Raw genomic sequence first — 24,246 nt, forward strand, 5'->3', positions numbered from 1 at the left:
GGAGGGGGGGGGAGAGGAGAGGGAGGGGGGAGAGGAGAGGGAGGGGGAGGTGGGGGGAGAGAGAGTGCCTTTTTACTTCAACCCACAGCCCAAACAACCATTTGCAGGCAGTGCTTTTTTACCTCTAACCATATTTTCATTTTCAAACCAAATTGAGGGTACTCACAGTGCTGTAGACATTTGTCAGTGTCATTCAAAGCTCTGATTGAGGCACACCACTTGCAGAGACTGATTTAGGCACACCACTTGCAGAGACTGATTGAGGCACACCACTTGCAGAGACTGATTGAGGCACACCAGTTCCTGGTTTTATAGTCCCTCTCTCTCCCTCCAGCAGGGGCAGCACAGAGAATGGGGAATGTTGTAAAAACATTAATATCTCTGTCAATTTTCATGGACGGGAAAAATCCTCGGCACACATGCGGCGGAGGGGGGCTCTGAGCGAGGTGGCCAAAAATGACGGCCGTAGGTGGCGGCGTAATCTCGTAAACCGCAGCACAGGAAGCCAAAACCGGTCAAGAACAGAGAGATAGATAGATAGATAGATAGATAGATAGATAGATAGATAGATAGATAGATAGATAGATAGATAGATAGATAGATAGATAGATAGATAGATAGATAGATAGATAGATAGATAGATAGATAGATAGATAGATAGATAGATAGATAGATAGATAGATAGATAGATAGATAGATAGATAGATAGATAGATAGATAGATAGATAGATAGATAAGCATTTAAACAAAATACTTCCCATCTCCTTATGAGGAAATGTACTGCTTATTTGGTGCTATCCCTGCAATCTGCGGTGAGCACGGCCATGGTTGGTTTGACAACCCAAACCACAGGAACGGTCTTATCAGAGTCTGCAAGTCAAAGAATAGTTTTAATCATGCAGTGGATGGTTTCCCGAGTCACGACTAAACCAGCAAATTTTTGTGTCTAGAATAACCATATAAGGTTCAATTATCATTCCCAACATTAGCGGGAACCATGGCTGTAAAGGCCAATCAGGTACTACGAAAATGCCTGAAGCAGGAACTTGCTGAATTTTTTGCAAGACCCGTCTCATGAGGCAAAATGGAGGAAGACATAAAAGAACATTCCTTCCCAGTGTAGCGAGAATGCATCCATTGCCACTGCTTTGCCACATATCTTTTGCAACTGGAGATAGCCTGGACGCAAACATCTCGAACTTTAGTGTTCCATCGAGCCACAATGTCATTAAATACTTTGTGATCCAACATTCATTTTGTGTTGTCATTGATTTTATGTGATAATACACCAGCACCAAATGAGGTTAGGTAAACTATCACCGTATTCTTTGCCTTGATTGCACCTATATGATTTAACATTTCCACCACCAAAGTGTATCAACTTGGATTTGAGCATGCAGACTATGCACATTCGCACAAACCTTCAACCTACAGAATGCACATGGTGTCTATAGGTAGTTGATACCATAACTGAAGAATTGGGAACTGATGCAAATCCCATCTGCCTCCATAATTAGAGACGGTATTAGTAATTATCCATTTTTGAGCAATAGCATCAGTTTGTAATTATAACTGAAGATTAACTGACGAAAAGTTAGTGGAGCAATGCTGAATACTATTCGTCCACCAAAGTGACTTTAATAGTTTCAGCTGATAATAGCATAGGTCTATTAGCAATGACCTACATGGTACGTGAGAGCTTATTCCTTTGCACGCTGTAAGTTCTGATAATGCAAATAGCACAGCTGAAAGCCAAATTGTCAATTACACTTGATGAATAGAAGGCTGCTGGATAACAACAAGGTTGTTACAAGCTTCAATTAATTCCAAACTCTTGCCTCAGGGCGTACTCACAGACAAATTAACAGAGTTAAAGGTAAACCTCAATCATCAATAATATCAGTTGGTATCAATTTAAATTTAACTGGATGGATGAGAACCCAATATTCTCAAATATAGTTTTGTGGCTGATACAGCTAATTTAGCAAAATATAGCGTTTAGAATATCATCCAGATAGGCCATAACAATTTGTTTTTTAGCTCCGATTAGCCGAAGCACTTGTTTTAGTAATTTGGTAAATAACCTTGGAGCTGAAGTTAGCCCATTTTGTAACGCTTTTAACTGTTATCATTGCCCCATCCAGCTAAATTTCAACATCTCCGGTGATCCCTGTAAATGGAAACCAATCCCATGGAAGTTAGACAGTCACAAAGTTTCCTATTCAGAAATGTTTGTACTCCACATGCGAGTTGAACCTGTTGATAATGCACAGGCCACGTCTGCCACAAGCCTGCCTTGAAAGGCAACTGCGGCCATGCCGAGAACTCTGGCCAATTTCCGCGCCTGTCTCACTTGTATACTGTGCAGTATAAAGTAATCTCATGTTATCTTTAAACATTTGTACAAAAACAAGTGTAAATATTACCAATTTGTAAATGGTCCACATACCTCATCTTTAGGAGAGAACCAGACCCACCTACGGTATGGTAAGCCCAAAAGCCCCTTTGGAGAGTAGGACTGCTGGGGTGCGTGGATTCCATATTTTCCTGAGGGCCTTGGGCCTTGGCCACCTTAGCCCAGCTTTCCAGCTGTCACCAGCTTCACTGAACCGCTCGCTGCCGATGGAGGCGTGGGGTGTGTTGTCGCCGAAATGATGCTTTCCTCGTCATTGATACCTTGATTAGTCCGACAACTTTTGCTTCCTCATCCAGGTCTTGCCTGTTGGATAGGGCTTCTCCGAAGAGATGATTCAGCGGCTGAACATTGCTGGCCTTACATGAGCCTGCAAATTTGGAATTTAAGGCAGGTCTGACGGCGTTCTTCTGAAAGTAGTTCATTTTGACGCGCGTTGCACATCAACACCAGGCCAGTAATTTCTTGAAATGTGTTGGTTCCATTTCCTGGGTTTTCATGCCCCCTCCAACGTCACCCCAGATAGCACTGTTCACTGCTGGTACTTTCAGGAACGCTTTACAGGTGCAGCCGTCACCTGCTCCTGCAATGATGTGACGTGAGGTAGCTGATGCTTGCAAGCCTGTAACGCGAGGGGAACTTGCAGCAGCTCCTTCGTTTGCGAGTATATCGGAACCCTTAATGCCATGACAGACATTTCTTGAACCTCACGCATGTACTCCAGTATGTTCCACTGACATACTTCCGAGATTGGAGTCAGTTACCCAGTGACCCCTCGCACTCCCCTCCACGGAGAGGGAGTTTGTAAGCAGCCCAGGAACAGGTGCTGCCACAGGCCCCCGAGGAGACCTTTGCTGATATGGCCCCGATCCATGGACCATATTAGATTGGAGCATCACCTCAGTGGGATGAACGCCCAGCGGACGCATCCAGGCTCCACCTGGGTTAAACGTCCGAGGACGTACGGATGTAGGAGGGGAACCCTGCTGGCCTGACTCGTCCCAGTCCAGGCCTCTTCCCAACTTCGTTTGGCTGCACCCCTTGGTGCTGCCGAAGCCGGAAGTCGCTGACCGCCCTGTCAGCAACTCGGGTAGCGAACCCGCACTTCCATGGTGTTCGTAGCTGGCTCCGGCTTACCCTTGGCTTCACACCCTTCCTGGGGAACTATAGCAAAGCCGGCTCCTTCGCGATCCAGCCTGGTTTCCCCGCGATCTGTGACCTGGGTATCCCGCGGTCTATGACCGGGATTCCCCCGCGGTCTGCGACCGAGATATCCCGCGGTCTGCGACCGAGATATCCCGCGGTACACGACCGGGTTTCCTCGTGGTCTGTGACCGGGCTTCCCCGCGGTCTGCGACCGGAGTTCCCCGTGGTCTGAGACCGGGGTTCCCGGCGGTCTACGACCGGGATTCCGACATGCTGCAGGAAGCTCGGAAAAAGAGAATCCTGCAACGAAATAGAACCTGGAAGTAGGTATAAACTTACCTGCAGGGTTTACTTACCGCTGGAAGGAGCAGCGCACCTGCCAGCCAGACACGCAATGCGATAGACGATATGATGCGCATGCGGGCTGGTGGGTTCTTCACGTAGTCACTCACGTGACTCCGAAGTAAAATGTCCTCTGTGGTTTCATGAACTGAACTAAATGTAACGAATTAAATTGAATTGAATTGAATTGAACACCTTTATTGTCATTCAGACCTTACGAAATTTCGTGCCTGCAGTCATACATACAATCATACAATAATAAACAACAATAAACACAAATTAACATCCACCACAGTGTATCCTCCAAGCACCTCCTCACTGTGGTGGAGGCAAAAATCTTAGTGTTACTGTCCCTTCCCTCCTCTTCCCTCCTCTTATCCCTCTGCGCTGAGGCGATTCCCCACCGGGCGATGGCGCAAACAGTCCCGCGGCTCACCGAACCCCGCAAACGGGCCGGTTCAAACACCGCGGCCCGGGGTGGTCGAAGCGGCCGCCCTCCAGTCCAGCGGACACAGCCGCTGGCCCGCGGCTGAACCCAGGACTCAGGTCACCGCCGCCAGAACGCCGTCCCAGCCACCGGAGCACCGTTCAAGCCCCGAGCCGGATCGCCCTCACGTGAGTGCCGTTCTCCCTCGGGCTGGGCCACTCCGACGGGCCACAGCCCCTCACGGGAGAGTCCCTCAGCCCCTCACCAGGCCACTCTCACGAGAGCGCAGTTCCAGCCCCGGGCTGGGCCAACCTCACGGGAGCGAGCCCAGGGCGAGTCCTGTCAGCTGCCCCCAGAGTCCCGAGGTCGCCGGCTCCGCCATTAGGCCTCAGCGTAGACGGAGGCAGAGAAGGGGGATGCGACAAAAAGGTCGTATTCCCCCGAAGAGAGAGACAGCAAGCCCCGTTTCACACCCCCACACATAAACACAACCTAAAAACCAAAAACGTAACTAGACAAAACGAAAAAAAACAACACAAAAAAGTAAAAGACAAATGGACTGCAGGCGAGCCGCAGCCGTTCCCAGCGCCGCCACTTCCGGATGACCGCCGCCACAGACCGATGAGACATGAAATGGATTATCAGTTCTGATTCTGGTTTACAAGTTGACCGCTCCCTGACCATTGTGCTAAGATGAGAAGAACTTTTTTCACACAGAGTGGTGAATCTCTGGAACTCCCTGCCACAGAGGGTAGTCGAGGCCAGTTCATTGGCTATATTTAAGAGGGAGTTAGATGTGGCCCTTGTGGCTAAGGGGATCAGAGGGTATGGAGAGAAGGCAGGTACGGGATACTGAGTTGGATGATCAGCCATGATCATATTGAATGGCGGTGCAGGCTCGAAGGGCCGAATGGCCTACTCCTGCACCTAATTTCTATGTTTCTATGTTTCTATGCTTGTGTAGGAAGAACAGCTGGATCAGAATGGACAATTCTCAGAAAGGTCACAGGTTTTATTCCCCAGCTCCCAGGTTTTTTTTCCTGCTACCAGGTCTACAGGAGGCAATCTGATCAGAGATCAGTGTCTCCATTACATTGTTCAACCCATGCAGTGCGAGGTGAGTGAGACTGACATTAGTCACTCTTGCCCCAATGCCATCAGTTCTGTGACAGGAAACATAAGTCACCGTGATCCTTCCACTTACTCCGTGTTCTTGTTCACTGAAATATCTCTGCCGTCTCATCATGAAGCCGAGACTTTCAACCTTTTCTTCAATCGCCTGTTTCAGTCTCTCCCGATAGAATTTTGTCAGCTGGAACAATTGGTAGTCGCTCCACTGTGTCAGGAGCTCAGAGAATGCGAGGATAATATCTGTGTATTCAAGGAGAGAAACTAAACACCATCTGAACCAGTCCCCTTTGCTCCCGCTTCAACAGCAACCCTCATCCTGACTGTTCCAGCCCCCCTATTAGAATGATCAAAACAGAATAAGACAATGTGCTGGAGGAACTCAGTGGGCCAACCATCATCTCTGGAGAACATGGATAGGTGACGTTTCAAGTCTGGACCTTTCATCAGGCTGGTTGTGGTGGCGGTGAGTGGGGAGAAATGTGGACAAGAGGAGGGACAGGTCAAAGCCTGGTAAGTAAGATCATTGGACAAAGGCCAGAGATGAATAGACAGGTGTGAAGCATTGCAAATTGTGAAGTGAGATGCATTAATGTATGTGGAAAGGTAGGGGGAAGGGAGAAATCTGAGCGAAGAGTAAAAATCGTAAGTGTTTAGCAAAACAGTCGCCGAGTCTATGCTTTGTCTCACCAATTGCCAACCATTGTAACTCTCTTCCCATTCCCATAGCAATCTCTCTGTCCTTGGACGCATGCTCACTGGAGGAACAGCATCTCAAATTCCGCTTGTAGCCTACAATCCAATGGTATGAACATTGAATGCTCCCATTTAATGTAACAATCCAAACCACCCACCCGCCTTATTTCCTCCCACTCTCTCCACTGTCCCACACCCATGTCACCCCTTCCCATTTCCTGCCTCCTATATTCCTTTCTTTATTTTCAATGGCGGCGCGACTCACCCGTTGCTGCGGCCCCTACAGCCTGTCTGTCTTTTTTTAATTTTTTGTCTAGTTAAATGTAGTGTTGGTGTTTTTTAATACTGGTTTTAAATGTGTATATGTGGAGGGCAGGGGGGGGAGGGGGAAACTGTTTAAAATCTCTTCCCTGTCCGGGAGACCCGACCTTTTCCCTGTCGGGTCTCCGTTGTCGTTGGGGCCTAGCACTGTGGAGCGGCCTCCAACCTGAACGACCCTGGGGCTCGGGAGACTGCGGAGCTGCGGACTAGTCACCAGTCTGGCCGGCCTCGGACGTGGGGAGCGGTGGTGACTCGCTGCTGCGACTCGACTACTGGGGCTCGGAGGCTCCAGCAACGCAGCCGCAGGTCCGGTGGACTGGGTCATCGGGAGCTCACAGGTCCAGGGGAGAGAGAGACCGCTTCCCGGAGCTCCCGCAACGCGACTTCTCCAGCCCGTGTCGCGGGGTTGGAACGACCCGGAGCGGGGACGTACATCGCCCGGCACGGCTTCATGGCCATGGGACATTCCAGCGCCCGCCGGGGGCTCCAACAGCGTGACTTTTAGACCGGGGGTGGGGCCGTAAATCGCCCGGCACGGCCTAAAATGGCCGTGGGATTTAGCATCGCGCGCCTGGGGCTTGGACATCCGGAGAGAAATGGAGAACAGGGGAGAGAAAAGAATTTGCCTTCCATCACAGTGGGTTCACTGTGATGGATGTTTGTGTGAATTAAATTGTGTGTATGTCTGTAGGAAATTGTCTTTGTTTGTATGGCTGTGGAAACGGAATTTCGTTTGAGCCTCACTGAGGCTCAAATGACAATAAATGGTATTGTATTGTATTGTATTGTATTGTATTGTATTGTATTGTATTGTATTGTATTGTATTGTATTGTATTGTATTATATTGTATCTCCAACACTCAATCTTTCTGCCTAACACCTTGATATTTCACTTTAGCCTTTGTTCAACCAACTCTCTGTCGAAAAAAACCTCCTTAATAATATCCATCTCACTTGCCAGGCTTTGTGTTGCCGTTCCTCTCTGCCAGCTTACGGCTGCCCCCTACAATCAGTCTGAAGGATCGGGGAGGCCGAGGCAGCGTGAGAGCAGGGAAGGGTTGGATAGCGTCTGACCCAGGGAGGATGTGACAGTGTGACCCAGGGAGCATGGTCCCAGGGGATGGGGACAGTGTGTGACCCGGGGTGGATGGGCGCAGGGGGAGTGTGATCATCTCCGTAGCCGTTCGTCAGACAGAGAACAAATCACAGCAAACCACAGTAGACAAATGCACCGATGAAGAGGTGCAGATGCACTTATCGCCTGAGGCAACACTGTAGTTATTGCCAGCTTATCTCCCTAGGATTATCTTCCACATGCATGCATCACCCAACATGGATAATGCAAACACCTTGCAATTGCTCTCCTGTAACCAAGTTTGTCCCACCCATCACCACCGCTCCACTCTCTGTGGCCTCATGCTCCCTGGCTTCAATTATACTTTGTCATGTGTACACAAGTTCAGTGACCATCCTCCTATACACGAGGATCAGGAGAGGAACAGATACACTATCTATTACACTACACTATCGGTTGGCGGCGCGACTTTCGTCAGCAGCGGCCTCTGCAGTCCGTCTGCGTTTTTATTATTTTATGTCTTATGTTTTTATGTAGTTTTTGTTATTTTTGTTGGGGTATGTGTGTGGGGGGTGGGGGTGGTGTGGGGGGGGGGGGGGGTGGGGGTAACTTTTAAATCTCTCCCTGCACGGGAGACCCGACCTTTTCTTTGGCGGGTCTCCGTTGTCGTTGGGGCTGCAACGAGGAGCGGCCTCCAACAGGAAGACCGGGGGCTGTGGTGCCGACTACTCACCTCACCGTCGCGGAGCTGGCCGAGTCCAGAGCGGGTGCAGCTGTGGTGGACGCTGCTGCGACCCGACCCCCGGAGATTCGGAGGCTGCAACTGCGGGTTTGGCGGACGGCACCGGGAGCCCGCGGGTCCCTGGAGGGAGACCGCTTTTCAGGGCTCCCGCAACGGCGACTTCTCCCGCCCGAGTTGCGGGGTTGAAGAGCTCCTGGAGCGGGGCCTACATCACTGCCCCGCGCGGCTTGGAATGGCTGCGGGTCTCTGCGAGCGCACGCCGGGGGCTCTAACATCAAGAACCCGGTGTGCGGCCTTGCATCACCCGGCGTGGCTTTAATGGCCGCGGGACAATTCGCCATCGCCCGCCGGGGGCTTTGACTTTGACTCTGACTCTGACATGGGGGGGGGGGGGGGAGAGTGCAGTGGAGAGATAAGTTTTTTTGGCCTTCCATCACAGCAATGTGATGGATGTTTATGTAAATTATGTTGTGTCTTGGGTCTATTTGTTTGTAATGTATGGCTGCAGAAACGACATTTCGTTTGGACCTCAAGGGGTCCAAATGACAATAAATTGAATTGTATTGTATTGTATTGTATTGTATATATAATAGATTAATGCACGAAGGACGAGGAGAATCAAGAAACAAATGACATAGGTTTCAGATGGGGTTGGGATTTTATGGTAAAATCAGTACATGGATTGGATAGGTTTAGAGGGAAATGGGCCTTACACAGGCTTGTGGGACTATAGTAGATCAGCCATGTTGTTTGACGTGTCCAAGGTGGGCCGAAGAGTCGTGTTCCATGCCTTGTGCCTCTATGACTCTGAGGCACAACTTGGACCATAATAACTCCAACAGCGCAGACTACACAGAGTCCAAATACAAGAGTCGCCACATTTCATGCGCCATTTTATACTCTACACTTTCTCAGAAAGCCTCTCCCCAGTCACTGCATTAATGCACATCTGAATCTTGAATGAGGATGATTCATCGCCTCTACGATCACTCCATCTGTCCTTTCAACTACTGCCTGCAGATGTTAACATCCTCTCATCTATGACCCATCTCACCCTGGCCACAAACTCTTTGAATCACTTCTCTCTGGGATGCGACTCCAGATTGTCAAAGCTGCCACAGCCAGACACAAAAACACTTTTTATCCAACAGTAGTTGCTCTACTCAACAGCCAAAAATCTGTAGCCTCCATTTGATCTGGTATTTTGTTGATTCACATGCTTGATCAATGGTGTTTTATCATTAATGTCTTATTATTATTAATATTTAGTGTTTTCTGAGATTCATAACTGTCACTATATGTCATGTTGTTACTTGTGGGCGGAGCACCAAGGCAAATTCCTTGTATGTGAATACTTGGCCAATAAACTTACTTACTTGCTTACTCAGTCCCTTCCTTAATCCCCAATCCTTCTGACCTGTGGACCATGCATTAGATGCAAACCAGATATCAAGCCATTTATATCGTGAAGAATTCTGCAACACACCTGTGTCCGTCCTTGTTGTTGAGGTCACTGGAGCCGCAGTCTTGTTTCCAACTTCAGCCATGGTGTGGATAGGTATTACGGTATTCTGCTGCTCTGCAGTAAACCGAATAATAATAGTGGGATTAGACAATGATAAAGACAAGAAGGAAAAGATTACCCAGTGAACCGTGAACCACTGTCCACCGCGATCAATCTCCCGGTGTTGGGGGTGGGAACGGGTAAGTTTTTGGGGGGGCGTGGAATGTCAATATTGAACCAGAAACTAAACTGAATCAGCCATTTCCATCCTGTGGCCTGGTGGTATAACAGTATTGAAACCTTGCACTGAGCAACTCACTTCTTCACATTCAAACCATTCCCCATGGACCACAAGGGACACATCAAGAGATGTGACAGCTCCTACACCATCCAGGATAACACTGGCCACTTGCCTGGCAGCTCATTCACTTGGATAAATGGGTGAATAACTAGACCGATGCTGCAAAGGGTCGGGGTCTCCATATTTTACAACCTATATCAATGACGCGGGTAAAAGGACTTCACATTTTACCAGGGCACTTAAAAATATGGCGCGCGGATTGTTTGGAGCATCAAAATAAGCTGATTGAGCAACTAATATAAAGGCAAGATAGAGAATTGACCATGAAGGGAAGCAGAAGGTGATGGTTTCTCAGACTGCAGGTCTGTGACTAGTGGTGTTCCCCATGGATCGTTGCTGGCCCCATTCCTGTTTGTGGTTTATATCAAAGATTTGGATGAGAACACAGGCATGATTTGTACGATGATTATCAAGTGTTGCAAAGTGGTCTTCATCTGCTGGGTTGAAAAATGTTGAATGGAGTTTAAAACAGATAGGCACAAGGTGTTGCATTTTGGAAAGTCAAAGCAGGACAGGACCTCAGTGAATGACATCAATCAGAATATTGAGTATAGAAGTTGGAACGTTATGTAACAGGTGTTCAAGACTTTGGCGCGGTCAAAGTTAGAGTAGTGTGTTCAGTTCTAGACCCTGTTATAGCAAATATATTACTAAACTGGAATGGGTACGGAGTTGATTGAAGAGCATGTTGCCAGGACTCGAGGGCCTGAGTTACATGGAGAGGTTGAGCACGCTGGCACTTTATCCTTGGAGTGTAGGAGGATGATGGATGATCTTATTGAGGTGGATAAGTTCGTGAGGGGAGTTGATAGTGTCTTCGACCCACAGTAGGGGAATGAAGAACCAGAGAACATAGATTTAAGGTGAGAAGAGAAAGATTTAATAGGAATCTGGGGGAGAACATTTTCACACAGGGCGTGTTTGACATATGGAACGAGCTACCAGAGGAGGTAGTTGAGGCAGGTGATATCACAACATGTAAAAGATATTTGCACAGGTGCTCGGATCGGAAAGTTTAGAAGGGTATTGCCCAAATGCAGGCAGGTGGAACCAGTACAGATGCGGCATCTTGGGCCGAGGAGCCTGTTTCCTTGCTGTATGAGTCTATGACTTTGATTTGGATTAATGAAGCCAAACCTGGAGATGATACATAGAACATTGAACAGTGCAGCACAGGAACTGACCCATCGCTGCCCCATATCTGCACCAACAATATCATGCCAATTTGATCTAATCCCATCTCCCTGCTCATGGACTGGATCCTCTGTTCCCTGACTGTGTCAGACATGTGTCAGACTAAACAGCGTTTCCACCGCCTCCTCATGCAGGACCTTCCAGGAACCGACCAAAGTATGCGTAAAAAACTAGTCCAGCCTGTACGCTTCAAACATTCCTGTCTCCAGTCAGAGACATCCCCACCCTGGGAACAAGACTGACAATATCTATGCCTCTTATATTCTATACTTCTAATGGGCCGCCACTCAGCCTTCATTACTCAGATAAAACAATCCAGTCTTTGTCTGCCTTAACACAGACCATATTTCCAACAGATGTGTATTCTAGTGGTTCATTTGACAGCTTTCCTCATGATCCACAACTCTGCAAATAGTTCTATTGTTTTTAAACTTACTAACTCGTCCACCAACGTTTTTGTCCAAATCATGGACATGTTTAGAAATTGTGGAGGTTCCAGAACTGATACTTGCAGAATACTATTGGTCACGAACCTCGTCAGTATAACACTCCTCCACCACTATTCCTCTCTCCTGTTTCCCCTCGCTCTAACCCCTTTGGTTTTTTCTCTTCCCCGTCCCTACAGTCTTCACCATTCTGCAGCATCCAATCCACTCCAATTTCACTCACCTGCCCCTTGGATGAGACTCGATGATTCCTTGTTAGGTGAAGCTCGGTCATGATGGATTTCCCCACTTGGGTCAGTTCCAGGGCCGTGAACCACGTCTCCTATTCCTCTCTCTCGGGACTTACATTGTTCCCTTTCCTCTTCGGCGGCTTCACATTCCATTGAGGTTCTGCTCTCAATCCGACTTTGCTTTTCTGTCGTTGTTCCTGTGTTCTGGCCATCTTTCTTTGATTTGGTGCCTGGCCAAAGTCTTTTGAGGACCTTGCCCACTTGAGTTAATTTCCCACCTGAAAAAAAAATTCCCGGTTGCAGAGCAATTTCTAATTGAGAAAACCACAGGTTGGGAATAGCCGGCAGCAATTTGAGCTGACATTCTGGGGCAAGTGGAAGTTAATGATCGTCTTAAATACAGAGCAAAAAATAGGCCCGTTGGTTCAACCTAACCAAAATCCCCCATCAATCCACGGTTTGACCTTAACCATATAACCATATAACCATATAACAATTACAGCACGGAAACAGGCCATCTCGGCCCTACAAGTCCGCGCCGAACAATTTTTTTCCCTTAGTCCCACCTGCCTGCACTCATACCATAACCCTCCATTCCCTTCTCATCCATATGCCTATCCAATTTATTCTTAAATGATACCAACGAACCTGCCGCCACCACTTCCACTGGAAGCTCATTCCACACCGCTACCACTCTCTGAGTAAAGAAGTTCCCCCTCATGTTACCCCTAAACTTCTGTCCCTTAATTCTGAAGTCATGTCCTCTTGTTTGAATCTTCCCTATTCTCAAAGGGAAAAGCTTGATCACGTCAACTCTGTCTATCCCTCTCATCATTTTAAAGACCTCTATCAAGTCCCCCCTTAACCTTCTGCGCTCCAGAGAATAAAGACCTAACTTATTCAACCTATCTCTGTAACTTAGTTGCTGAAACCCAGGCAACATTCTAGTAAATCTCCTCTGTACTCTCTCTATTTTGTTGACATCCTTCCTATAATTGGGCGACCAAAATTGTACACCATACTCCAGATTTGGTCTCACCAATGCCTTGTACAATTTTAACATTACATCCCAGCTTCTATACTCAATGCTCTGATTTAATATCTCTAAACCACACTGTCCAAATGTCTTTTGGGGAAAAGATTTAATAGGAATCTGAGGGGTAGATTTTCACACAGGTGGGTGTATGGAACAAGCTTCCAGAGCAGGTAGTTGAGGCTGGAATTATCCCAACGTTTAATAAACTGTTAGACAGGTTCATGGATAGGACAGAATTGGTGGGGTATGTGCCAAACGCGGGCACGTGGGACGAGTGCTGCTGGGACATGTTGGCCTGTGTGGGCAAGTTGGGCGGAAGGGCCTATTTCCACGCTGTATCACTCTACAACTCTATGACACGTTATTATTGTAACCACTTTATTTGCCACAGCTTATTCCAGAAACCCACCACTCTGCGTGAAGATGTTAACCGCCAGGTTCCCTATTAAATGGTTCCTCTCTCACCTTAAGCCTTCGCCCTTCAGATTATTCTATTCTGAGGAAAGAAATACCTGTGCATACACCCTATCTATTTCCCCGCATGATTTTATACATCTCTATAAGATCGCCCTTCAATCACAATATTCAATGATTTTCTCATGTACCTTGGTGCAGTGAAATGCTTTATTTTGCACAAAACCCGGTAAAATCATACAGCAGACCTCACCTTGGCCATACACAAGAGTCGCTGCGTTAATCAAATATCTGCTGCTCACAGCTGAACCAAGCCAAGGTGGAAGAGAGGTACGAAGGTAAACTAGCCAAGAATATAAAGGAGGTATGTGAAGAGGAGGAAAATAATGAAGACTAATGTTGGACCCTTAAAGACTGAAACGGGTAAATTTATTATGGGGAAAAGGAAATGGCAGATGAGTTGAACAGGTACTTTGGACACAAACAATCTTCCTGATATAGTCGTGGCCAGAGGATCTGGGGTCGTCAGAACTGAAGGAAATCCACATTAGGCAGGAAATGGTGTTGGATAGACTGATGGGACTGAAGGCTGATAAATCCCCAGGGCCTGATGGTCTGCATCCCAGGATACTTAAGAAAGTGGCTCCAGAAATTGTGGATGCATTGGTGATAATTTTCCAATGTTCTATAGATTCAGGATCAGTTCCTGTGGATTGGAGGGTTGCTAATGTTATCCCACTTTTCAAGAAAGGCGGGAGAGAGAAAACAGGGAATTATAGATCAGTTCGCCTTACATCGGTGGTGGGTAAGAGTCTGGAGTCAACTATAAAAGATTAAATAGCGGCACATTTGGATAGCAGTAACAGGATCGGTCCGAGTCAGCATGGATTTACGAAGGGGAAATCACGCTTGACTAATCTTCTGGAGTTTTTTGTAATTAAGAAAATGGACAAGGGAGAGCCAGTGGATGTAGTGTACCTGGTCTTTCATAAAGCATTTGATAATTTGACTTTCAGAAAGCATTTGAGTGTAGAGGGACTGGCAGCTGGCAGACTCATCTTGGTTCAAAGATCCATTTCTGCACAGTATGACCCATGACTCTGGACACTGATATTCTGACAACATTTGTGATAACATGAACCAAAATGTAGCGATTTATCACACAGTTCCTGCATCCGTCCACATGTGACTGTGCGGTCCTTGCAGATGTAAATTGTCTCTGCTCAGCCCCTTCCCTATTTCCACTTCTTTTGTTAATCTCAGTATTTGCAACAATTCCACACCCATTGTCAGGGCAGCATTTATATTTCACAGAAGGCTCTACAAACCTTTCTGTTGACTTGATGTAGATGTCACTGCATCTCCTCCCCAATCGCCACCTTCAGCCATGATGATGACAAGCGTTCCAAACTTCTGTGGTTCTGAAATGAACAATATTAAGATAATCGTCAAGCAACATAGGCTGTGCGCCGATCAAATATGTGTCTAGAAATCAGTTATATAAAAATTATATGATTAATATAATTGTGAGTGGGTTTTTTAATTACACTGTCGCAGAGGTCCTGCTCCTGAACCAGCCTAATTAATGGGTTAGGGCAATTCTTGTGGGTTCCTCCCTTCACTGAACCCCACTGACTGCCAGAGTGCAGAGTGGGGGTCACGGCCATAGTGGGACTTGAGCAGTTCCGGGCTGGGGGACAGTTCTGCAAGGCTTCTTCCGGTCGCTTTAATAGGAAATGTAATGAGACTGCAGCATAGGTCCCAGGTTTTAAGGGCTCATGAAACTGCCTAATTAAAGGGTCAGGACAGATCCTCTGGGTTCCCCCTTTTACTGAACCCCACTGACTGCCATTGTGGGGAGAGTGGGGGAATGGCCATAGTGGGACTGGGGCAGCAGTGCCAGGCTGGGTGGCAGACCTGTAAGAGACCTGTCTTATTTCTGATGCATATGTCACATCCTGACCAAGAATCGAATGCTCTGATGTTTACTCGATGAGTATTCATTTTAAGCTACAATGAGCCTATATATATATATATTTACTAGAATGTTGCCTGGGTTTCAGCAACTAAGTTACAGAGAAAGGTTGAACAAGTTAGGGCTTTATTCTTTGGAGCGCAGAAGGTTAAGGGGGGACTTGATAGAGGTTTTTAAAATGATGAGAGGGATAGACAGAGTTGACGTGGAAAAGCTTTTCCCACTGAGAGTAGGGAAGATTCAAACAAGGGGACATGACTTGAGAATTAAGGGACTGAAGTTTAGGGGTAACATGAGGGGGAACTTCTTTACTCAGAGAGTGGTAGCTGTGTGGAATGAGCTTCCAGTGAAGGTGGTGGAGGCAGGTTCGTTTTTATCATTTAAAAATAAATTGGATAGTTATATGGATGGGAAAGGAATGGAGGGTTATGGTCTGAGCGCAGGTATATGGGACTAGGGGAGATTATGTGTTCGGCACGGACTAGAGGGGTCGAGATGGCCTGTTTCCGTGCTGTAATTGTTATATGTTATATATATGATAGATATGATGGTGCCTTTGCAAATGAAGGCTATTATATTTAACCTAAAATAACCCTAAAAGTGTTGCATTGTTTGAGTATCTGTAGTTTGTGTATGTGTGTGTGTGTCTGTGTATACCTGTCAAACATGTATCTGTGAATGTAAGTGTGTATGTATGTGTGGATGGATGTATGTGTGTGCATGGATGTGTACATGTATGTCTGCATGCGGATGGATGTGTGTGTGTGCGGATGTATGTGTGCATATATGTGTGTGTGTGTGTGTGTGCATGCATGGAAGTGTGCGTATGGATGTGTGTGTGTGTGGATGTGTGTATGTATGTGTGGATGGGTGGGCTGTTGCACTGTCATTCACCAGCACTCCATTATCATAAGTAATTCACTCATTGGTTAAATAATTTGACCAAATAAACAGTGAATCGATCGACACTAAAATAAAACTTTATATAATCATTTATTTCCCCAATTTATTTGTTTACATTACATCTGATCATCATCTGAATATTCTTCATCAGATTCCAAGTCTTTTGAAAAGTTTTAATAAGTCCATTGATAAGTTAGTTCAAGTTCACGTGGAGGGTCAGGCAGAGGCTACAAAAAAAACCATCTTATAGTCATTAAGTCTGCATGGACTTCAATTCATAACATTTCAACCTCTTCTTAATGTTAATGAGAATAACACTTACTACCATAAATAAATTAGTTCAAGTTCACATACACCAATTCATTTCTGCATAAACATCAGCCATTTCTGACCATTTCTCACTCCAATGGCAGCCTATAAAGTGCAATGAATGTTCCTCCGTTTTTCTCCTGTGGTCGGGGCCTGGATACGGCCGCTACGGACGGCACTATGTACAGCCCCCCCCCCCCCCCCCCCCTGTGAGTGAATGAATGAATGAGTGAATGTCCAGCCTCCAAATCTCTTTTTTTTCACATTATAAAGGGTGCAATTAAATTAATTAAAGTCCATACAGATTAATTTTCATAAATTCAGACTTTAGATCTTACCTTTCAGTTTGAGTTGATTCACAAAGTTTCACTGGTTTCACAACTTTGTGTTGCAGCATCTCAGCAGGGACTTTGCTTTCAAGACTTTCTTCCACTTCTATCCACTTAGCGGCACATTTTTCAGACTTCTGAATGCTTTTCTCACTAAATTCAATTACCCTGCTGCAAGTTTCCACGACATGTATTCCACAGAACTAGAAAGAACCTTCATCGGAATCTCCAGTAAAACAGGCATGTCAAGTCCTCTCAGCTATGTTGTGTGCTAGCCTGAAGCAAAGCGCGTGATTGGCCAACTGGCAGACAACTCAATGTTAAACGTGCTTTGATTGGACGAAAAATACCCGAAATGTTTCCGGTTTTCCTCTGATTTAATAAAAATGTGCAAGTCTTGACGAGTTTCAGAGGTGACTGATATAATATTTTTACACAATATGTGAAAATGTCATGTAGTTCTGTGACTTGGGTCACGAAACACTGGAATAAAGCTCCTCGGCCCACAACCTAACAATTGAATGCGAAGGAAAACTTTACCTGGTGAACCAACACACACAATATCTCATCCAATCAACCAGTCCTCCCAAGGTCATAGACTATCTGGGCTCACACAACAACCGACAAAGCCATCTGAAATTGCAAATTCAACGCATTAACTAATTCCCACTTTTCTATTCTAAATGTTATCTCCTCAGAGAACTGGAAGATGATTGCAACCTTTTGCCTGAAAACCGACAGAAAGTGATTGTTTAAGTCCTCTGCCAATTACTCACGGATCTTTTTAAACACTTCATTTACGTTATGTTAGAGGGCTCCAGGTTTTAGACAATAGACAATAGGTGCAGGAGTAGAGGCCATTCGGCCCTTCGAGCCAGCACCACCATTCAATGTGATCATGGCTGATCATCCCCAATCAGTACCCCGTTCCTGCCTTCTCCCATATATCCTGACTCTGCTATTTTTAAGAGCCCTATCTAGCTCTTTCTTGAAAACACCCAGAGTACCTGCAGAGAATTCCACAGACTCACCACTCTCTGTGAGAAAAAGTGTTTCCTCGTCTCCGTTCTAAATGGCTTACTCCTTATTCTTAAACTGTGGCCCCTGGTTCTGGACTCCCCCAACATCGGGAACATGTGTTATGCCTCTAGCGTGTCCAAACCTTTAACAATCTAATATGTTTCAATGAGATACCCTCTCATCCTTCTAAACTCCAGAGTATACAAGCCCAGCTGCTCCATTCTCTCAGCATATGACAGTCCCGCCATCCCGGGAATTAACCTTGTAAATCTATGCTGCACTCCCTCAATAGCAAGAATGTCCTTCCTCAAATTAGGGGACCAAAACTGCACACAATACTCTAGGTGTGGTCTCACTAGGGCTCTGTACAACTGCAGAAGTACCTCTTTGCTCCTATATTCGATTCCTCTTGTTATAAAGGCCAACATGCCATTCGCTTTCTTCACTGCCTGCTGTACCTGCATGCTTACATTCATAGACTGATGTACAAGGACCCCCAGATCCCATTGTACTTCCCCTTTTCCCAACTTGACCCCATTTAGATAGTAATCTGCCTTCCTGTTTTTGCTACCAAAGTGGATAACCTCACATTTATCCGCATTAAACTTCATCTGCCATGCATCTGCCCACTCCCCCAACCTGTCCAAGTCACCCTGCATTCTCATAGCATCCTCCTCACAGTTCACACTGCCACCCAGCTATGTGTCATCTGCAAATTTGCTAATGTTACTTTGAATCCATTCATCCATATAATTGATGTATATTGTAAATAGTTGCGGTCCCAGCACCGAGCCCTGCGGTACCCCACTAGTCACTGCCTGCCATTCTGAAAGGGACCCCGTTAATCCCTACTCTTTGTTTCCTGTCTGCCAACAATTTCTCTATCTGTCAGCACTCTACCCCCAATACCATGTGCCCTAATTTTGCCCACTAATCTCCTATGTGGGACCTTATTAAATGCTGAAAATCTGTCGCTGCGGGTGTGCGCGATTTTGGCGCCGTTTAGAGGGGGACGGGTTTAAAACGCGATTTTCTCTAGGCTGTTCCAATCGAAGATGTTCAGCCTTGTAAAATATTAACGAAAAATCGCTGAAAGACCCCGTCGCAAAAGCTATTATTAGTTTTAAAGGCCTTGAATAATAGTTATAGTAGTTAAAAAATCAATCTCTAAACCCGCGACCACCAGCAACCGCAGGGTCTCATAAAGCAGACAATTGAAGATAAGCTGTATATTTTTACATTAAAAAGGGCTTCTAAAGATCCCTTTATACAAAGTTTAATATTGCGAGTAGCTCATTTTGGGCCCATTATATCCCGCAGTATTTTTCTGGGCATTTGGGGGCACAAATCTACCTAAATGTGAACGTTCTAAACCAGCGCGTTCCACAGGGACCCACTGGAAAGCTGATTTAAATGGGCATTTATTTACAGCAATTGAACACTAAATTCCTTCCATTTGGTCTATAAATTAACCATATAACCATATAACAATTACAGCACGGAAACAGGCCATCTCGACCCTTCTAGTCCGTGCCGAACACATAATCTCCCCTAGTCCCATATACCTGCGCTCAGACCATAACCCTCCATTCCTTTCCCACACAGCTACCACTCTCTGAGTAAAGAAGTTCCCCCTCATGTTACCCCTAAACTTCAGTCCCTTAATTCTCAAGTCATGTCCCCTTGTTTGAATCTTCCCTACTCTCAGTGGGAAAAGCTTTTCCACGTCAACTCTGTCTATCCCTCTCATCATTTTAAAAACCTCTATCAAGTCCCCCCTTAACCTTCTGCGCTCCAAAGAATAAAGCCCTAACTTGTTCAACCTTTCTCTGTAACTTAGTTGCTGAAACCCAGGCAACATTCTAGTAAATCTCCTATGTACTCTCTCTATTTTGTTGACATCCTTCCTATAATTATGCGACCAAAATTGTACACCATACTCCAGAATTGGCCTCACCAATGCCTTGTAAAATTTTAACATTACATCCCAACTTCTATACTCAATGCTCTGATTTAATGTAAATGAGATTTAAAAATCATGTTTTATTGTGAATTATTTGTGAATATTATTTGGACATTTAGGCTATTTAAAAATGTTAATCATTTATTAAGAAATGGATAGATGTTTAGATCTAGTAATTGAAGTCTGAAATTAGCTACAATTAGGTAACTAACTAATTATATGCTTTAATTTCAGGTCATCCAAGTAAGATAATTTTATATTTGTTTCAGAATGCTTCAATCTATGATAACTGAAACTTTCATTCAGTTTCTTAATTTTTAAGAAAGTTATGGGCTTTTGACTGTTCACGATCACAGCTTTTTTGTTATGTCCATAGAAAATCAATAGGGAACAAGATGCTCATTTCCGAGTATGAAAATGGCCATAACTTTTTAAATACTTGAGATATGAAAGTGAATTAGGTGTCAAATTAAACTTATTTTTATGCTTTATCTGATGGGATAAATTGCAGACTTGATTTTTAAAATCTCAAAATTTTGTAACATTGCTACCTTACGGCCAAAAGAGGATAGAAAGAAAATACTTAACTGTCTTTGTAAGAAGATTTTAATAAGCTCTTCTACATTTAAGGTAAATTGAAATATTAGAGGCAAAAAGCATCTTCAATATACAGGTCTCTCCACACAATGAAAACAATTGCACTTAAATGATATATCATCCATTCTGCAGGCATGTATATTTGCATATATTTATTATTATATAATTATATCTATAATTGCCTTTATGGTTCATGTACATCATCTTACATAAGACAAATAAAGTAATAGTGATGCTTTAAATTAAAGTTGCTTCTGATCCATGAGAATAAACTTTATTATCTCTAACTTGCCTCTCACACACAGACACACATTCATATAAATATATAAAATATATATACGTTAAATTTAATTGTGTGCAGTGTGTGTTAAAGCAATACAATGGAAACTGCACAATACAATGCAAGGGAATCTACGCAAAGGAGGGGGCTGGGGAGGAAAGATGAGAGAGAAATAGGGGAACGGGGAAAACATTTACAATAATATGAACTAAATATGTGAAGTGATAGATGCTATATAAAACACTGTTCCCTACAACACGGATTACACCAATGATTATAGTGCGGATCAATCTTTGGAACGGATTACACCATAGATACTAGGGGAGCATTGCCCGCTGCCTCGGGAGCGCCGACCACGGGCAGACACTTGAGGCTCTCCCGCCGGACAGAGAGCCAATTGCCGGCCGGCCGGCCGCCTTCATCTGGTATCGGGGGGACCGAGAATCGGGTCCTGGATCAACTCAGGAGTGGAGGAAACGTCCTCTTCCCCCAAAGATACTAGAGGAGCCTCTAGTTTATTTGCTCTTCCCTGCGACTTGATGTAAGCGCTTTGGTATAACCAAAGATTATAGAGCTCCTCTATAAATTGGGTATAACTGTGGAGTCCGTTCCCGCTACAAGATACTCGAGGATCTTTGATTTGGATTATACAGCGGGAGGATTACATACCGGATGTCACGTTTGACATAAACAAATGGCGGCCGTGACGTTCCGTCACGTACTACACGTCAGTCCATTGGATTTCGGAGGAGTGGTCTATCTTGTTTGATTAACACTACCCTACACACACTAGAGGGACAATGTTACAGGATGCCAATTCTCATGTTTTGAGCGTGGGAATCGCGCATTTGGCCAAATTCTCACACTCTCACGCTGATCACATATTTCTCACGCTTTGTCATGAGAAATTCTGTGATCAACAAAAATGTCAAAACTCATATCAACTGCATGGGCCGCGGGTGTTGGAGAGCCGGGGCTGAGGGAGGGATGGAAGCAGAAGCAGCAGCCGGGGCAGGTGCGGGGAGCCGGGGCTGGCGAGTGTCTGCCAGGGCTGGCGAGTGTCTGCCGGGGCTGGCAAGTGTTTGTGGGGCTGCCGAGTGTTTGCCGGGGCTGCCGAGTGTCTGCCGGGGCTGCCGAGTGTCTGCCGGGGCTGCCGAGTGTCTGCCGGGGCTGGCGAGTGTCTGCCGGGCACTTATCAGTGATCATTCAACCACCTCTTCAGGCAGCTTGTTCCATACACCCACCACCCTTTGTGTGGAAAAAGTTACCCCTTAAAAAGTTACCTCTTAAAAATACTTCAAACAAAAAACATTGAAATCATACTTCTACAAATGCACTAAAACATGATTTTAATGCATCAAATTTCAAAATGTCCCTCCCCGGCTCAGTTACCTCACTCCCTTGCCAGGTACCCCTAAGGCCAGTGATCAGTGATCATTCAGCCTCCCCCACTTTCAAAAAAGCCCCTGGCTCAGACATAGAGCACTGCCAGATGTGAGTGGGGAACTGTGGCCGGTTGGCCGTGATATCTGGATCCCAATGCTCAGCGCTTCGTGTGTCGGAGTTGGCTAATGTTATTGATTTGTAATTAGCCTGATTTGTAATTAGTTGACAAAACCTTAATTTATTAATCCGGAATATCCAGGGGGATGGGATAAGTGTAATATTAAAATGACATACAAGGTGTCGGGCTGTCTGTCACAATATACAGCCTTGATAACCCATATTTCCTTCAGTTAAGTATTGGGAAGGTAGCACTATTGTCATTTGCCACTCAATTATTATGTTTGTTTACCTCACTGACTATTTCTACCCCCCCCCCCCCACCCAAATTTCTTTGACAGGTTGAATAGAAATGACCCTAATCTCATTGTTTTATTAATTGAACACAGAGATGAACATCCTCAAGGAGTGTAATCAGATGGAAACTGATTCAGATGCAGTGTTTAAGAGCTTGTTCAAAGAAGGGGCATATTTTAAAGGAGTGACATAGATACTTGCAGGGGAATGTGTGAGGAGGTTATTATCTGTCTTTAGTTTTAGCTTGAACCAGGACATCTGAAGATTCAAAGTTTAATATAGTAAATGCGCTGATACTGACTCCAAACAACCACGTAATGAATATCACTTCAATGTAAAAGTAATTGGGAATGGGGAGCATTGGAACAAAATTTTGCCCTCGGTACACATTAACTGTAATATAATAATGTATGCATGTTGGTTCTCACTGCACACCTGGAACTATGAACTATGAAAACAAAGATGTTTTTATCATTGTGTTATGAATACCACAGAAAATATGATGTGCTCTCATATTAACACATTTAATTGAATAATATTGCTTAAATATATAGTTATTAGGCTTTGCAAGACAGCAAAATATGGAAAATATTGGGGGTGAAAATGACCAGGACAGTTTGTTAGGAATATTAAGGAAATGGTAACAGAATACTTATACAGCTGAGTGAGTATAATTTTATGGATAAGGAATTGTGTTCAACCAATTGATGACTTATTTGACAAAGTAACTAGCAAACAAGGGGACATGACTTGAGAATTAAGGGACAGAAGTTTAGGGGTAACATGAGGGGGAACTTCTTTACTCAGAGAGTGGTGGCTGTGTGGAATGAGCTTCCAGTGAAAGTGGTGGAGGCAGGTTCGTTTTATCATTTAAAAATAAATTGGATAGTTATATGGACGGGAAAGGAATGGAGGGTTATGGTCTGAGCGCAGGTATATGGGACTAGGGGAGAATACGTGTTCGGCACGGACTAGAAGGGTCGAGATGGCCTGTTTCCGTGCTGTAATTGTTATATGGTTATATGTTAGATAACTAGGAAGCTAATTGATGTAGCAAATTTAGTTACACAAAATTTGGTCTGTGAAGTCCCCATAAAAGATTACCGCATTAGATAAGCACCTCTGGACTTGAACGTAATAGGTTAAGTCCAGGGGGTCAGATATGGGGCTTCATGTATGGGCCAGATATACTGTCAGTGCAGAGGGGCTAGGAGCAAGGCCAAGTGTGCATCCAGAGTCAAGGTCTGGAATAGTACTAGGTGTGCTGTCAAAGCTGAGACAATGGGAGTGTTCAGCACTGGGAAACTAAGCAGGTAAGCAGCGATGATCAGGGTAGAATAGGGGGCCAGGTGTAAGGCTGGACTCAGGGTCAGCAACGAGAGAAGGTATGCAACTGGAGTCAGGGTCAGGAGTAGTAGGTGTGCAGTGAGACCCAGGTTGGTCAACATGGGCCAAGTGTTTGATTATAATCTGATTTCCATACATGAATATACTAAGTTCATTCACGTGCTGCACCAGTTGATCAGAGCCTGGCTCTCCTGTGGAATGTAATTAGGAATGTAATTGAGCCTAACCTTATTAATAGCTAATCCAAG

The 24,246-nt window shown here is 45.2% G+C and overlaps 1 protein-coding gene across 3 annotated transcripts; it reads right to left on the reverse strand.

Moving 5' to 3' along the window:
* Window positions 1-5,286: 5,286 nt before the first annotated feature.
* LOC116970309 lies at window positions 5,287-14,919 on the reverse strand. 3 transcript variants are annotated; one of them, XM_033016978.1, is made up of 4 exons: window positions 14,804-14,918; window positions 12,019-12,303; window positions 9,777-9,869; window positions 5,287-5,699 (listed from the first exon to the last, which is right to left on the reverse strand). In XM_033016978.1, the coding sequence occupies exons 1-4, from the start codon at window positions 14,862-14,864 to the stop codon at window positions 5,341-5,343; spliced, it is 798 nt and encodes a 265-aa protein (XP_032872869.1). In that variant the 5' UTR covers window positions 14,865-14,918; the 3' UTR covers window positions 5,287-5,340. The 3 variants fall into 3 exon arrangements, 2 of the variants coding, with proteins under 2 accessions (XP_032872869.1, XP_032872870.1); XM_033016979.1 differs by lacking the exon at window positions 9,777-9,869; XR_004411100.1 differs by lacking the exons at window positions 5,287-5,699; window positions 9,777-9,869 and adding an exon at window positions 9,465-9,475 and having other exon boundaries at window positions 12,015-12,303; window positions 14,804-14,919.
* Window positions 14,920-24,246: the final 9,327 nt, after the last annotated feature.

Source organism: Amblyraja radiata, unplaced genomic scaffold, assembly GCF_010909765.2.
Source record: "Amblyraja radiata isolate CabotCenter1 unplaced genomic scaffold, sAmbRad1.1.pri scaffold_717_ctg1, whole genome shotgun sequence".
Classification (NCBI taxonomy): Eukaryota; Metazoa; Chordata; class Chondrichthyes; order Rajiformes; family Rajidae; genus Amblyraja; species Amblyraja radiata.

What these genes read in the sequence shown, in the direction of transcription:
- LOC116970309 (XM_033016978.1), bottom strand. Translation starts at nt 14,864, where the DNA reads ATGGCTGAAGGTGGCGATTGGGGAGGAGATGCAGTGACATCTACATCA. An exon ending in GAGTCTCATCCAAGGGGCAG is followed by an intron (nt 9,870 to 12,018) that starts GTGAGTGAAATT and finishes GGTTTACTGCAG; the next exon opens with AGCAGCAGAATACCGTAATA. An exon ending in AACAACAAGGACGGACACAG is followed by an intron (nt 5,700 to 9,776) that starts GTGTGTTGCAGA and finishes TTGAATACACAG; the next exon opens with ATATTATCCTCGCATTCTCT.